The 13810-nt window shown below is 38.4% G+C and overlaps 1 protein-coding gene across 1 annotated transcript; it reads left to right on the top strand.

Moving 5' to 3' along the window:
- Window positions 1-119: 119 nt before the first annotated feature.
- gramd1c (GRAM domain containing 1c) lies at window positions 120-13354 on the top strand. The gene is made up of 18 exons (XM_086066619.1): window positions 120-248; window positions 1308-1419; window positions 2001-2121; window positions 3004-3101; window positions 3340-3435; window positions 3562-3642; window positions 6788-6906; window positions 7783-7915; window positions 7989-8136; window positions 8902-9042; window positions 9117-9235; window positions 9698-9840; window positions 9933-10036; window positions 10808-10969; window positions 11890-11956; window positions 12301-12420; window positions 12512-12593; window positions 12695-13354. The coding sequence occupies exons 2-18, from the start codon at window positions 1321-1323 to the stop codon at window positions 12761-12763; spliced, it is 1902 nt and encodes a 633-aa protein (XP_085922745.1). The 5' UTR covers window positions 120-248; window positions 1308-1320; the 3' UTR covers window positions 12764-13354.
- Window positions 13355-13810: the final 456 nt, after the last annotated feature.

Genomic DNA, 13810 nt, shown 5'->3' with positions numbered 1-13810 from the left:
TGGTGTTTCCCACGGCCTACAGATTTGAACACCCCCTCCCACCTGTTCAAAATGGATTCCTCCACATTTCTCCAATCCAATGAGCGTTTAGTAAATCGACAACACACTTAAAAGGTATGAGATACACCTGCAGACTAAACAAAACATTTTAAGAAACACCCAGAGCGGTAAGCTTTCCCGCAAATAAAGCAATTTTTAAGCTGGGAGTGTTCATCTCTTCACGCCATCCTGGGTCCACTCCGAGTCAGGTATGTTGAATGTTTGTCGTCACGGTGTTTTTAACCGCACCACCCTCGCAGTTTTGTGGTAGTTTTAGATCCACGTGGAGTGATAACTTTCGTCTTTCACGGATGAAGGTCATTCCACGTTGAAAAAACAATAGTCAAATACCAAGTACCGATAAATAAAACAATGGCGGCGTAGGCGTACCAAAACTTACTCAACTGCAAAAATAAATAAATACATATTTTCTTCTTTTTTTTTTTAAAGCTCAATATGTTCAATCCGATATAAGCAGCAAATAACGGCAATTTAGTGTGCATCACGACCACGTGACTGTCGTAAAGGACCCTTTGTATAGTGAACCTCTGTTTATTCATGATTCGGCATCGATTTTTTTAGGGAATAACAAGATGGGTTTCTTTTTATTTTTTATCCAGTAATAGGCGTAACCACAAAGTATTAAAGATTGCTTAATGTTGCTTTGGCACCATCTGTTGGCGTCATAAATTAAATAGCTTAATTGATACAAAAATAGACCCTTTCCGCCATCTAGTGGCATCAAGTCATCCAATTACATGTACAATGAATGCAGTATAAAGTTGTTGTTTTTTAAGAGAGTCGGGGTGGGGGGGGGGTCAATTTCCTTCGGATTTCGCTCATCTCCATCACTTGTTGCTAGGCAGAGTTCATGGGACAAAAACCATAATATTCCAGGCCACTCATGGTCACTTTACGATCACTTTGCAATCAATCGAGTGGATCTGCTGGGGCACGCATACATTTGCCCAAATGCAAACTGGTTGAAAGTGTAATAAAGGTTTCTTGAGGGCGAATGAGCGTGCACGTGTGTGTACGCGTGTTTTTTTCCATGCAGTCAAACCAGTTGGGCTGCAGTTCTAATGAGTTCCCTCAGGGCCCTGCAAAAATATTTGATGACATTCACTTTAGAGCTCATTAGACAGAAGTGTCCAAGTCGTCCGCTCAAAACACCAGCGGAGTTCTCCACGGTGTCAAAACAAAAAGCTCACACAACTAATAGGATCACAAAAAACACCAAAAAGTTTTTGTTTTTTATTCGTGCACAGCGTGCCAGATCAGATGGACCAGCCATCTAACTCGTCTGGCGTGGGTGAGGACAACACGGACGAGACCACGTCGCTGATAGAGGGCGAGGGCTCTTCTGAGGAAGGATGGGAGGTAATGATATTTAAAAAATAAATAAATAAATAAACAAAAAAGGGGGGGGCGGGGTAAATAACTAGAAAAATGTATGCATAGTATGAACATTGACTTTTTAATTGTTTTTGTTTGGCCTCCATGGCGGCGTGTGATCAAGCGTGAAAAAAAAATAAAATAAAAAATGTGTAGATTTTTATGATATAGAAAAGGAGGTCTCTACAATATTGTTCTTTAATAAATATCCGTTGCTTGTACAACTGCGACTATCGACGCTAACTGTTAGCATGTCGATGCCGCTTTGCGTTGCAAGTTAGCATTAAGCTAAGTGGACTTTTGTAAGGCAAAGCCTTATTTTAAATACACAACAGGACTCGGGGCTTGACAAGTAGCGCGACCACGAGTTGTCATGGCAATGAAAGGCATACTCGGCATTGGCCCCGCAGTAGAGGGGGGTGAGCTTTGACTCATATGTATGAGACAAAAAGCAGAGAAGAAAGTGGAAAAAAAAGTAAAGTATATGCCACAGATAATTAAGACACCTGGGAGTTGTATTAAAATTGGTAAAGAATTCAAAATTACGTCTTTGTTTTGTCTTTCAGAGCTCAGACAACCAGACAAACTGTATTGCATTTCAACGCCCCGTGACCACCTACAAACAGAGGTGTGATGAGTTCCGGAGGTTGTTTAAAGACGTGGCGAGCTCAGACAGACTCCTGCTTGGTGAGTGTCACCAAGGCATTTCTCAAACATGCTCCACTATCTTAACTCATTCACTGCCATTGACGGCTATAGACGTCAAAAATTCATTTTGAACTATTTCTATTAGTATAATAGAGTATGAAAACCTATATTTCTTTTATTGTACATTTAGAACAGATATCAAATTTGTGATTAATTATGAGTTGACTAGTAAAGTCATGTGATTAATTACGAATACAAATTGTAATTGCCTGACGGCCCAAATTTTTAATAATCTTTAAGTCGCCTGACTTCAACAGTTAATTCACGATTAATCACACATATTTAATCTGTATTTCTAAAAAAAAAAATCTAGGTTTTAATACTCTTAACAAAAGTGGGAAAAAATGTTAAACTAATAGAAATGGTTCAAATTATTTTTTTACGTCTATAGCCGTCAATGGCAGGGAATGAGTTAAGCTGCGTTAACAGGTGTTTCCAACATAGTGATGTGGTTGCTATATTTAGCAACCTTTCTGACTCTGAGCCTTCTAGTGACTATTTTTCAGAAAAAAAGTGCCTTGCGAGTTTAATACGTTTAAAAATAGACAACACGATTAATTGCATACAAGAAAAAAAACTTTAAAACTGGTTAGAGGATCATTGGAACGTTTCAGAAACTTGATGTGAAATAAAAATTCATTAGCATGGCTAACGTTCGCCGCTCAGTAGGATACGGGTTTAATAGGAATAGGAATTAGCAATTGTTCATAAAAAAAAAAAAAAAGGAAGCTTAGCATCAGCAGAATGAATTTATTATTAATTTAAAATATGCCACCCATCTTTTCTATCGGGGGAAAAATCGGTTAAAATAAGAAATCAAATAATCATTAGACTTTAATTTCATTCCGTTTTCTCCCTCAGATTACCAGTGTGCTCTCCAGCGAGACATACTCCTGCACGGACGCCTCTACCTCACTCACAATTTCCTGTGTTTCTACAGCCTCTTCTATAGCACGAAGGTAATCGGACGGGTAGGGTTAGAATGTGATGCGATGCGCTCGCACACTTGCGGCATTAAAGGTGAGTTGAGCGAATTAAGAATCGCTCCCTCCCTTACATTGCATGTCGACCTGCTTTGTTTGCACTGAACAAAAATGTGACTGAACTTGACAATCGCAAACAAAAATATTTATTTATTTATTTATTTATTTATTTTTTCCCTTGCCCCTTTTAATGTGTCCCCTGACTGATCTGTAGATTAGCCTGGCCCTCAAAGACATCAGCGAAATGAGCCGGGAGAAATATGCCCGACTCATACCAAACGCCATCCAGATCTGCACCCAGAAGGAGAAGGTGCGACGATATCTCGATCTCAATCGTCACAGAGAGCGATGACACAAATGCATCTGGTGCGCGATCAGTGATTTGTCTTTCGGTTTTCACACACCCTTCCTTTTCCTCACACGCACACACACGCAGCTCTTCTTCACTTCCTTCTCAGCGAGAGAGAAAAGTTTCAACGCGGTTTTCCACCTGTGGCAGCACACGCTCGTCGACAAGGTAAAGCCCATTACAGCCAATTCATTATTTTTATTTTTTTTTACCTCCACCAAGGAAGTTGTGTTGTGAGTTCTCACATGCTGCTTTTCCTCTGCACTGCTATCTGCTTTTTTAATATATATATATATATCTTTTTTATATTACTATAAAAATTGTACTGGTGGGAAACGGCAGTAATTGAGAAGAAAGGGCGACTGACTGAAAGCAGCAACTTAACTGCTCCTGCAGCTAAGCGGCGACTGTGGAGTACAACAAGCTAAGCTAATGTTAGCATGTTAGCTTTTTTACTTTTTTTTTTTTACTTTTGTATCCACAATGATGAATTTGCATGACCAGTACTCGTTTACGTCAGCCATTTTGTGCTGCCCGCTTTTGCCACTTACGAGTAGAGTCAAGTAGGTACAGAATGGAAAATAAGGATTCATCTCACACTTTGATGTTCTGGCATGTACTTTGGTTTTAAAGTCGTGGTTCAGTACAAATCAAGGGAATACAATGAAATTAAAACTGCAGATTAATGACATTTAAAATGAAACGATAGTTGTAAATTCTGCAATAAATACGTAAAGTTTGTAGTATTTGTAATCAGAGGATTAACGTAAAATTCTAACCTCTGATATGCATTTTTTCCCCCCTTGTCTGTACTTAAAAAAAAAAAAATGCATTACATTTATTTTATTTTATTTATTTATTTTTATTTAATTTTTTCGGAGAGAGCTCAGTATTGTTCATTCGGTAATTTTACCGATTTGACATGTCAACATCATTGCTCTTTTTTTTTTTTAATTATTATTATTTTGTATGTGAGTGTGTACTCATTAGTTCACCTAAAACCTATTAAAAATCCCACACCGTTCACCTAAACCGAATACTTCAGAATCCAGCTAGAGTCGTAAGGTTGACAGGAGACCCGAGGAAGGATCAAAGAAAAGAAAGGAAAGTGAAATCCAGCACCGACCATTAAATTAATTTGATAAAGGAACTGTTATTCCTAGTTGTCATGACACTCATAATATCAAAGCCCCCCCCCCCCCCTCCTCAGCTAAAATCCATAGAGTGCAATTTGACTTTACCCTGACCGATATAACCACCAGCACTTATCTTATCGGCCCAAAGTCCAAATGAGAAAGCGCCAGCTGGAGTCGTGCTGGTTTTAAGGTTATCGGTGTTATTGCGCACAGCAGCCGGGAGGGGAAAAATGCAAGTTACATGAAAGATTTAACACACAAGGGGTCATAAGGGGGGTCCTTATAGGTTGTGACGTATACTACAATTATGTGGTTGCGTGACAAAGAAGGCATCCTCATTTACAGCTTTAATGTTTATGCCCTGCAATTGTTTTACATTGCATATGAATATTTACCGTAATTATGACATTACAACTGCATTGGCGCGGGTGAGCGATAGACTGCGGTGCATTTTGGCTTGCGTACAAATCTAGGATACGTATGTGGAATTTATGCTACCCTCTTGAGTTGGCCTCTGTAGAAGAGATGCAGTGTTGGGGTCTGGGGAATGATGGGAAATGTAAGTTACACTTATCGTAAACATGGGGAGGAAAAGGGCAAAAGCACATTTTCAAGAGGAAGGTGGAACGAGCAAAGGATGCAGGTATGAAAACAACTTTTAGCTCTTAGCGTCTAAAGTATGTTGTTGCTAGCCTTCTGCCAAGATGCTTGCTTCATTTCTTCAGATTTATTTGATTGTATTTATTTTTTGTTCCAATGAATAGTCGTGAGATAAAATAAGTGCATTTTAGGTTATTGTTAGAAAAGTATTGGAATAACATGCAACGGTTAATTGACAAATGCTCGGTTCATGAAAATAAAATGATGTGCTGTGCCTAATGAAGTGACCTCGCATACTATTTAAATTTGTTTAATTCTGCCATTACATAGTTGACCGTTTATGTCGTCATATGCTGGAGTAGCAGGTTAGCCCACTTGGGTGCGTGTCGCCGTTAGACGTCTTCGTGGGGATTGGGAGGCACAAAAACACCCCCATGTAAAGTTCATTGACCTCAGGTGTTTCCGCAAAAAGGGAGGGGGGATTGGCGGCGTAATTTGCATGTGACACAAACACTCGGGGGACTCCTGAGGTACTTAAAAAAGCGATACTTTTCAAATAAATAATTATTTTTATTTTATTTATTTGAAAAGTAGCGCTTTTTTTGTTATTAAAAAAAGTTATTGTCGTCGCAGAAGCAAGCTGTCCGGCTTTTTTGTGTGTGTGTGTGAATTTAAGCAAATGAAGTGGGTGGTGCGTCTTCACTTCCGGGAAGTAAGGGCAAGTGTTTTTTTTGGAGTTTTTTTTTTTTAACTTCACCTCACACTTTGACCGCCTGTCGAGTAAAGCATCCGGACGTGGGGAAAAGGACCTCCAGCAAGTAAGCCTTTTAACAACTACATTATTATTTTTTTTTATATCGTGAATGCAGGGAGAACAGCGCGTGAACGTCGTGTTGCGTTAAAGTTCAGACACTACTGAGAGACCTTTGCGTGTTGACGCTGTTGCTTTTCGGACCATGCATATATGTTGAAACTCCAGCATTGGCGCTCCAAATGTCTTTAAACAATCTTTGAAACTGAGAAATAAACGTATCCAAAATGCTAAGAAGCAAGCCTGCTTTACTATAAATACTGAGTGACAGCCATTTACACAAATTCAATTTTGGCACACAAATTTGTTTTTTTTAAATTGAATGCTGGGAGATAAATGTAAATAAATAAATAATCGCCTGACGGCTTAAACCAGCCAGACGGCTATGATGCAATTCTGTGAATTGAGACGTACAACTGCACTGATGTGGCTCAAAGTCTGAATGCTGAGACAAAAGATCACACTTCTATTACATAAAACAATATGCAGAATTATTGTGGAAGCAAGCGTCACCAATATAATGCTATTGTGTGAACTGTGAATGCTGTCAGATATTTATACTATTATCCGGTTTTGTCTCAACAATTATACATGCTGAGAGACAAACGATAACACGATTGCTATTGTGTCTAAAATACATTGGGTGAATGCTCAGGGACAAACTATTAACTACTATAATGCTAATCTATGAACGCTGACAGACATTTACACCATGCAATTTTGCTTCCAAATGTGTAAATGTTAAAAATATTTCCTCCGCTACCAGCCGCTGACCAACACTGAAGTTTGGCAGATAGTCAGGCAGCAATATGGAAATGAGCTGGGTCTGAGCCATGAGGCGATGGAGAGCACACAGTTTCCTGCAGACTTAAGCATGCACAGCAGGTAAGCGCATTTATTGTTTTTCGACAAGCTTTGTACAATTTTAAAAATGCAGGCAGATGACAACGGCGCATTCCGACTTACAAATTCAGTTCAAAATGTACAAATTTGGTTTGGAACGGAGGCCGAATAAAGTATGCTACAGTGTAGTGCATTGTGCTTTTCCGGCTTCTATTCTTTCCACATACAAATACTGGACATATTTAACAGGAGTGGCTCTAAACCCTGTGAAACGAGCACGTTTATTATTATTATTATTATTATTATTATTTTTTAGAACTATAGTGCAACTGCGCAAAAGTACCTAAAAGTCTTTTTTTTTTACAGCGAGGTATCATGGTACTTTTCTATTGCCATTTATAGCATGCAACCGTAAGTTAGAATATCCAGTAGAATAATATAAAAGTCTCCACTTTGAATGCATTTGCTAACCAAAATAGTAGCACCTACAGAAGCCATTTGTTTTTGAAAAATCTACGCAGTACCGGGTTTTGCCGGGAATGAATAAATAATTGTCTCTTTCAAATCTGTTCCTGCTTTTGTCCAATAATTACCTCAATGTTATCCAATGAACCGAAACCGCAGCAAATCAACATTTAAACGAGTTAACACTGTTTATTTTCTCCCCATTGAACCCCCCCCCCCCCCAATGCAAATTAAATGTGGAAAAAAGTTACAGAAGTGAAATTTCAACAATTTAAAAGCAGGACAAATAAAATAATTCAGACTAGCTGCCCTCAATTTGCAGCACGGTGAATTAGTGGTTTGCAATTCTGTCTCGCAGTTCTGAGATTAGGGTTCGAAACTTGTCTCTGGCCTTCCTTGCGTGTTTGTTTTGAGTTAATAGTGATTCTTAATGTCCGTCTGCCTGCCTGCAAGACACGGGGGCGACGATTGCTGCTTTACAAAGTTGGAGAGGACGTCCTCCGTTCACCTCCTCGCACCCGAGCTGCCATCCTTGGAAAATGAAGACTTTTTCCCCGCCACCAGTTCGCAGAAGTCTGCCCTTGAGGTCGTCGAGCGACACGGCGATACCTCCGCACAAATAATTCTCTCCGCTAACATTTTGCAGTGTTGTCGAACAGGAGGAGCGCCGCATCTCCGTGTCTCCGCGCCGCAGTCCCGTTCCATCTCTGCACCGCTTGGAATTGGAATCATCCGCCAAGTCTTCACCACTTCCCCCGGATGACGACGGCGTGACGCAGGAGAGCGGATCGGACAGCGTGGAAGAAGGTGAGGAAGGTGCAAACGAGGAGCGAGGAGCTTACTTATATTCTTACAGCAGGAATGGAATGAACAGACGAGCGGGTCATTTGTTGGAAAGTATTTTCTTATTTATAGTAAATACATTTATTAACTCATTCACTGCCATTGACGGCTATAGACGTCAAAAATTCATTTGAACTATTTCTATTAGTTTCAATTTTTTTTCTACTTTTGTTAACAAGAGTATGAAAGCCTAGATAAAAATTTTTATTGTTCATTTAGAACAGATAGAAAATTTATGATTAATCGTGAGTTTACTATTGAAGTCGTGTGATTAATAACAATTTAAAAAAATTAATCGCCTGATGCCCCTAATTAAAAAAAGAAAAGATAATTAAAAATTATGCGACTACCCACAAATTGTGGTTCTCTTGGAAATCTGTTCTAAATATACAATTAAAAAAATCTAGGTTTTCATACTCTTGTTAACAAAAGTGGGGAAAAAATGTGAAACTAATAGAAATAGTTCAAATGAATTTTTGACGTTTATAGCCGTTAATGAGCTCGATTGGTAAAACAAACGTTCTATTTTACCGATTTTAAGCCCAAAAAACAAAACAATCAATGCAACAATATGAATTGACTTGGTGAGTGACGTGGGTGTCAGCCAATGGCAGTATTGAGTTGGCTGTTGCGTGCTCAGCGTTAATGGTAGAAAAAGACCAAAATCTGTCAACGTGGCATCACACGGTTTCCATTTTGTGGTGAAATAACGTCCTGCCCGTCCCCCAGTTGAGCGAGGTGGCCTGCCGAAGGAGCAGGGCCGCCTGTACCTCAACAAGGTCTTCCACGTGAGCGCCAGCCGAATGTTCGACCTGCTCTTCACCGAGTCCGCCTTCAGCCGCCGCTTCATGAGCGTGCGCAAGATAACCAGTGAGCGTTCCTCCCCGCCACACGCCGCCGACCGACGTTGCGCTCCCGCCTCGCAAAACCACTGTCGTTTCCAGATCCGAGCTTCGCGGCGTGGCAAAAAGAACCCAACGGGGATATGACGAGGAGCCTGAATTACACCATTACCATTTCGAACCCTCTGATTGGCAAATTCTCCACGGCAACAGAAAAACAGGTGCGTGACTGGAGAGGATTTTTATTTTATTTTATTTTTTAATCTGTCTGAATCATATTATTATATTTAGAAGGCCTGACTTAGCCAACTTTCTATGGCTTTTTAATTATATAAAAAAAAAATATATATATATATATATATATTTTTTTTTTTAATATATAATTATAATATTAATATTAATAATTATAATATTATAATATAATATAAAAAAAAAAAATATATATATATATATATATATTTTTTTTTATATAATTAAAAAGCCATAGAAAGTTGGCTAAGTCAGGCCTTCTAAATATAATAATATGATTCAGACAGATAAAAAAAAAATATATATATATATATATATATATATATATATATATATATATATATATATATATATATGTGTGTGTGTACCCAAAAGTCACAAATATGTTTTTTTCCCCTGACTTTTCTAACTAAGAATTCCGTTCCCCTTGTCAGACGCTGTACAAAAAGTCTCGTGACGGTCAGTATTACCTGGTGGACTCGGAGGTGTACACACACGACGTGCCCTACCATGACTACTTCTACACGCAGAATCGCTACTACATCAAAAGCCACACCAAGCGCAAGTGTCGGCTCAAGTAATACTTTTTAAGAGCAAGCCTCCAAACGTGCGCGCGCATTATTGTAAGACATTTTAACAGCCGGGTGTGTTTTTTTTTGTGCCGTTAAGGGTGTATACGGACGTCAAGTACAAAAAGCAGCCGTGGGGCCTGGTCAAGTCCTTCATCACGAAGAATTCCTGGAGCGGCATTGAAGATTATTTCAGACAACTAGGTGAGTAAAGTCTGCATTATGTTTATTATTTTATTTAGTTTATTTTTTTTTACATTTGATGTGCCATTTGAGCAGGTAATTACGAAACCGCGACGACCACATATTTTACTCGTTCAAAAGCAGCCTGAAGAAAATGAAGAATAACTAGTTTGTGTTTTTTGTTTTGTCATGAAGGGAGAGAATTTCCTTTGCAGTTAAATAAGTGGATCTACTTTATTCGTTTTCGTTTGGTTGATGATTAAACAGAAAAATCACATTTAATGTCTATTCCATACATTTTACTAATTTCCATATGTTTGTTTTTTTTAGCTATTTATCATGAATGTTTTACAAGGGAGTTTTAATTTATTTGATCGGTTCTATTTTTTTCCTGATTTTTAGTCCAAATTGTAAATTTCCCTTTCACATTATTTTATACATTTGATTAAATATATTAATATATTTTCTTACTTTTAAAGCCTATTTTGTACATTTGTGTGTGTTTTTTTTTGTCTGTATTTTTTTTAATTTGACAGTTTCATTGTTTTAGATCCATTTTGTACATTTTTGTTCTTCAATCAACAGCGAACTACACTCATTCCCTTTTTAAAGCCACACACAATCAAAGTCACATATACTACAGTGTAGAACGTGATGATGGCGACTCCAAATGGACAAAAATGATACCTCACACGCACATTTGGTAATATTTAATAAATGATGGTATAATTGGTTCTAAAAATATCCACAAAAAGGATATCAAATCGGAAATGTGACCCTTTTCGTATCCAGAGGCAGAACTTTTGGAGGAGGAGGCTGAGATCAACCCGGGAGCGGCGGAGGTCGGTGCGTTGCGGCGGAGGCGGCGGACTTACAGTCGGACGATGCCGGAGCACATGAAGCCCAAAAAGCATTTGGGCCAAGCGCCTGACGAACACGGAGACAGCAACATGGGTATGACATCATTGTCACAGCATCATTATTGATATTGTGTAGTAGAAAATGTCAATGGAACGCCGGACAAGTGCACTTGAACTTCTTTCTCTTGTTCGATCACAAATTGGACAAAAATGCTCTTTACCGTGACAACGACCTCAACTGGCAATCCGCTCGTGTCGCTAATAAAAAGCTAATCTGTATATTCAACAAAACACTGCAGCTTTGCTTACTTTACCAGATTAGCGAAATGGCCACCGTTCAAGGAAATATTGTGCTTTGAACTCATTCCCTGCCATTGACGGCTATAGACGTCAAAAATTCATTTAAACTATTTCTATTAGTTTTTTTTCCCACTCAAGAGTAGGAAAAAAATGTATTGTACATTTAGAACAGATATAAAATGTTTGATTAATCGTGAGTTAATTAGTGAAGTCATGTGAATAATTACAATTACAATTTTAAATTTCCCCTAATTAAAAAAAGAAGAAGAAAAGATTATTAAAAATTTGGTGCATCAGGCAATTCAATTTTTTCATTGTAATTTATGGCATGACTTCAATAGTTAACTCGCGATTAATCACAATTTTTACATCTGTTCTAAATGTACAATTTAAAAAAAATCTAGGTTTCATACTAACTAATTTTGACGTCTATAGCCGTCAATGGCAGCGAATGAGTTAATTTGTCTGGAATGGGGTTCAAAATTAAAAACCCTGATCGGTACAATTGTGATTCTCCCATGTTAACTGTTCAACCTGCAGTATTGATGAGTACACAAAATGCAATCGCTCACGTTGTTGTTGTTGTTATGATTGAACACGTTCATGTCGCTCATTTTCCTGAAAGACCGCCGCTGCTGTTTTGTCAGACACGGTTTGTAATTAACTTTCAACCTATCGTCTGTTGAGCCTTTTTTTTTTGTTCTTGTCGTTGAGGCCTGGCAGAGATGAGCAGCCCATACAGATGGAACATCTGGGCCTTGGTGGCTGCAATGAGTCTGATGTAAGACAACAACGCTCGGCACCGATTGCGATTCTTCCTGTATTGCGTTTCCTCTTCTTTTAATTGCTGCACAAACACGCCAACCGCAACAGCACAATCCCAAAATCGGCTTTGTTGTTCAAACTTTTCTGTTGGATCTTATATAGTGTGCCCAATATATGTGAAGTTTCCACATCGCTAAACACAAATACTCAAGACTACAGCTCTGCTTACCTCTTGGCTTCGACGTGATAGCGTTTCGGACAGTGGCGTTGGTTGAAAGTGGCTCTAAATCTTCATCCGGCCCTGCTTCCCAAGTCACGGGCAGAAAAGCATGGCGTGAGTCGGCTCTTTTTCGTTTTCAGTCTGCTGATCCTGACGGTACTAAATGTGGGCTTGTTCGTCAAGTTATGGGCCATGGAGGATGTGGCCCACCGCATGCACCTGACGACAAAGCATCGGTTGAGGGAGACAACGGAGGCCAGGTTTGTTTTGATCTCCCTGATTGTACTTTCTTTTTTTTCTTTTTCTTTTTTTTTTTATTATACATGTTATGACACCCGAGTCCACTTCCAGGCACGGTCTACCGTTCAGGAGCAGAGAGGAGGCGCAGCTGCTCAGAACTGTACTGCAGGACTCCATCAACCTTTTAGAGCAGGTCGCTATACTTTGTCATTTAATTGTATGTGTGTATAAACGTGGTCTTTTCTATATTGTTACATAATGAAATGTAACTTTTCTGCACTTCTGTCTTCACAGCTCCGGCAGTCCCTGATGCTACTGCAGCAGAACTTTGCCTTGGCCAATCAAACGGCAGTTTCACAGTGACATAGGGGGGCGGGCGTTAAAACGCCAACCCGACCATGTTTTTATTGCTACAGACTGACCTCTTGAAATGTGCCTTTTGTGTGAACTGCACGCAAAACCAAATGTAAATATTTTATTTGTTATTTTTTATCATCAGCGAGTGCATCATTATTTAAAAATGACTTTGTTTACAAGTTTGCACATTTTTAATTTTATTTATTTTTTTTGCTCAAGGGCCTTGAGGCAGCATGTGTTTTTTTTCTATTGGATCATTCGAGTCTTTTTTTTTTGTTGCAATTCCCACTTTCATTTTTTCGCACATTTGCCGTACTGTTTTGTTAAACGCATTCTGTACTCTGCACGTCATAAATGCACGTTTGCTGACCATTGTTTTGCATAAATGTTAAGTTTAATGTTTATATTGCTGCCTTCATTCTTCTATTTTGGCCACTTTGGTGAATTTCTTTTTCTGATCAATAAATGATTCTTGCTGTCAAATTGGAACAGAATACAAAGCCGAATTAAGTTGCAATTTTTTTTAATGGACATTTAAAAAATATATATGAGAAAGAAAAGAAACGGATATTTCAGTTCAATAAAAATGTTTTGATTTTACAAAATGCATTTTTTATGTGAGAAAAGCCAGAATTTTCTGAGGGGGACACATAACGTTGCAAAAGTTATTTTATAACATTAATTTGGACATTTTTACAGGGGGACATAATTTTATGAGTGAATGGGATATATATATATAAAAAAAATGTTTTAATCGTACAAGAAATTCAAATATACAAAAGAGGTAAAACACTTCTTTCTTTAATATAAGGGATTTATTTTACCAAGGGCAGAACATATTACTAGAAAAAAAATCCCAATACAACAAATTTGACAAAAATCATTTAGTAAGTCAAAAGTTGGAATGCAATGAAAACGCTTTTTTTTAACGAGAGAAAAAAAATTCAACCATAAAATATGTAATTTTACACGCTTTGGTGACGTGAGATTTTTGTGACATAATTTCTTACGCATGCGCGCATAGGCAAGTCTGTGTGACGTCATTCATTTAGT

Source organism: Leptonotus elevatus, chromosome 21, assembly GCF_054856555.1.
Source record: "Leptonotus elevatus isolate MCC_2025b chromosome 21, RoL_Lele_1.0, whole genome shotgun sequence".
Taxonomy (NCBI): domain Eukaryota; kingdom Metazoa; phylum Chordata; class Actinopteri; order Syngnathiformes; family Syngnathidae; genus Leptonotus; species Leptonotus elevatus.
This window is presented reverse-complemented; position numbering and strand designations above follow the sequence as displayed.

Excerpts from the sequence above, each read along its gene's own strand:
- gramd1c (XM_086066619.1), top strand. The coding sequence starts at position 1,321 with ATGGACCAGCCATCTAACTCGTCTGGCGTGGGTGAGGACAACACGGAC. Across the intron at positions 3,102-3,339 it reads GCCTCTTCTATAGCACGAAG|ATTAGCCTGGCCCTCAAAGA; the intron begins GTAATCGGACGG and ends ACTGATCTGTAG. Across the intron at positions 11,957-12,300 it reads GTGGCTGCAATGAGTCTGAT|TCTGCTGATCCTGACGGTAC; the intron begins GTAAGACAACAA and ends TTTCGTTTTCAG.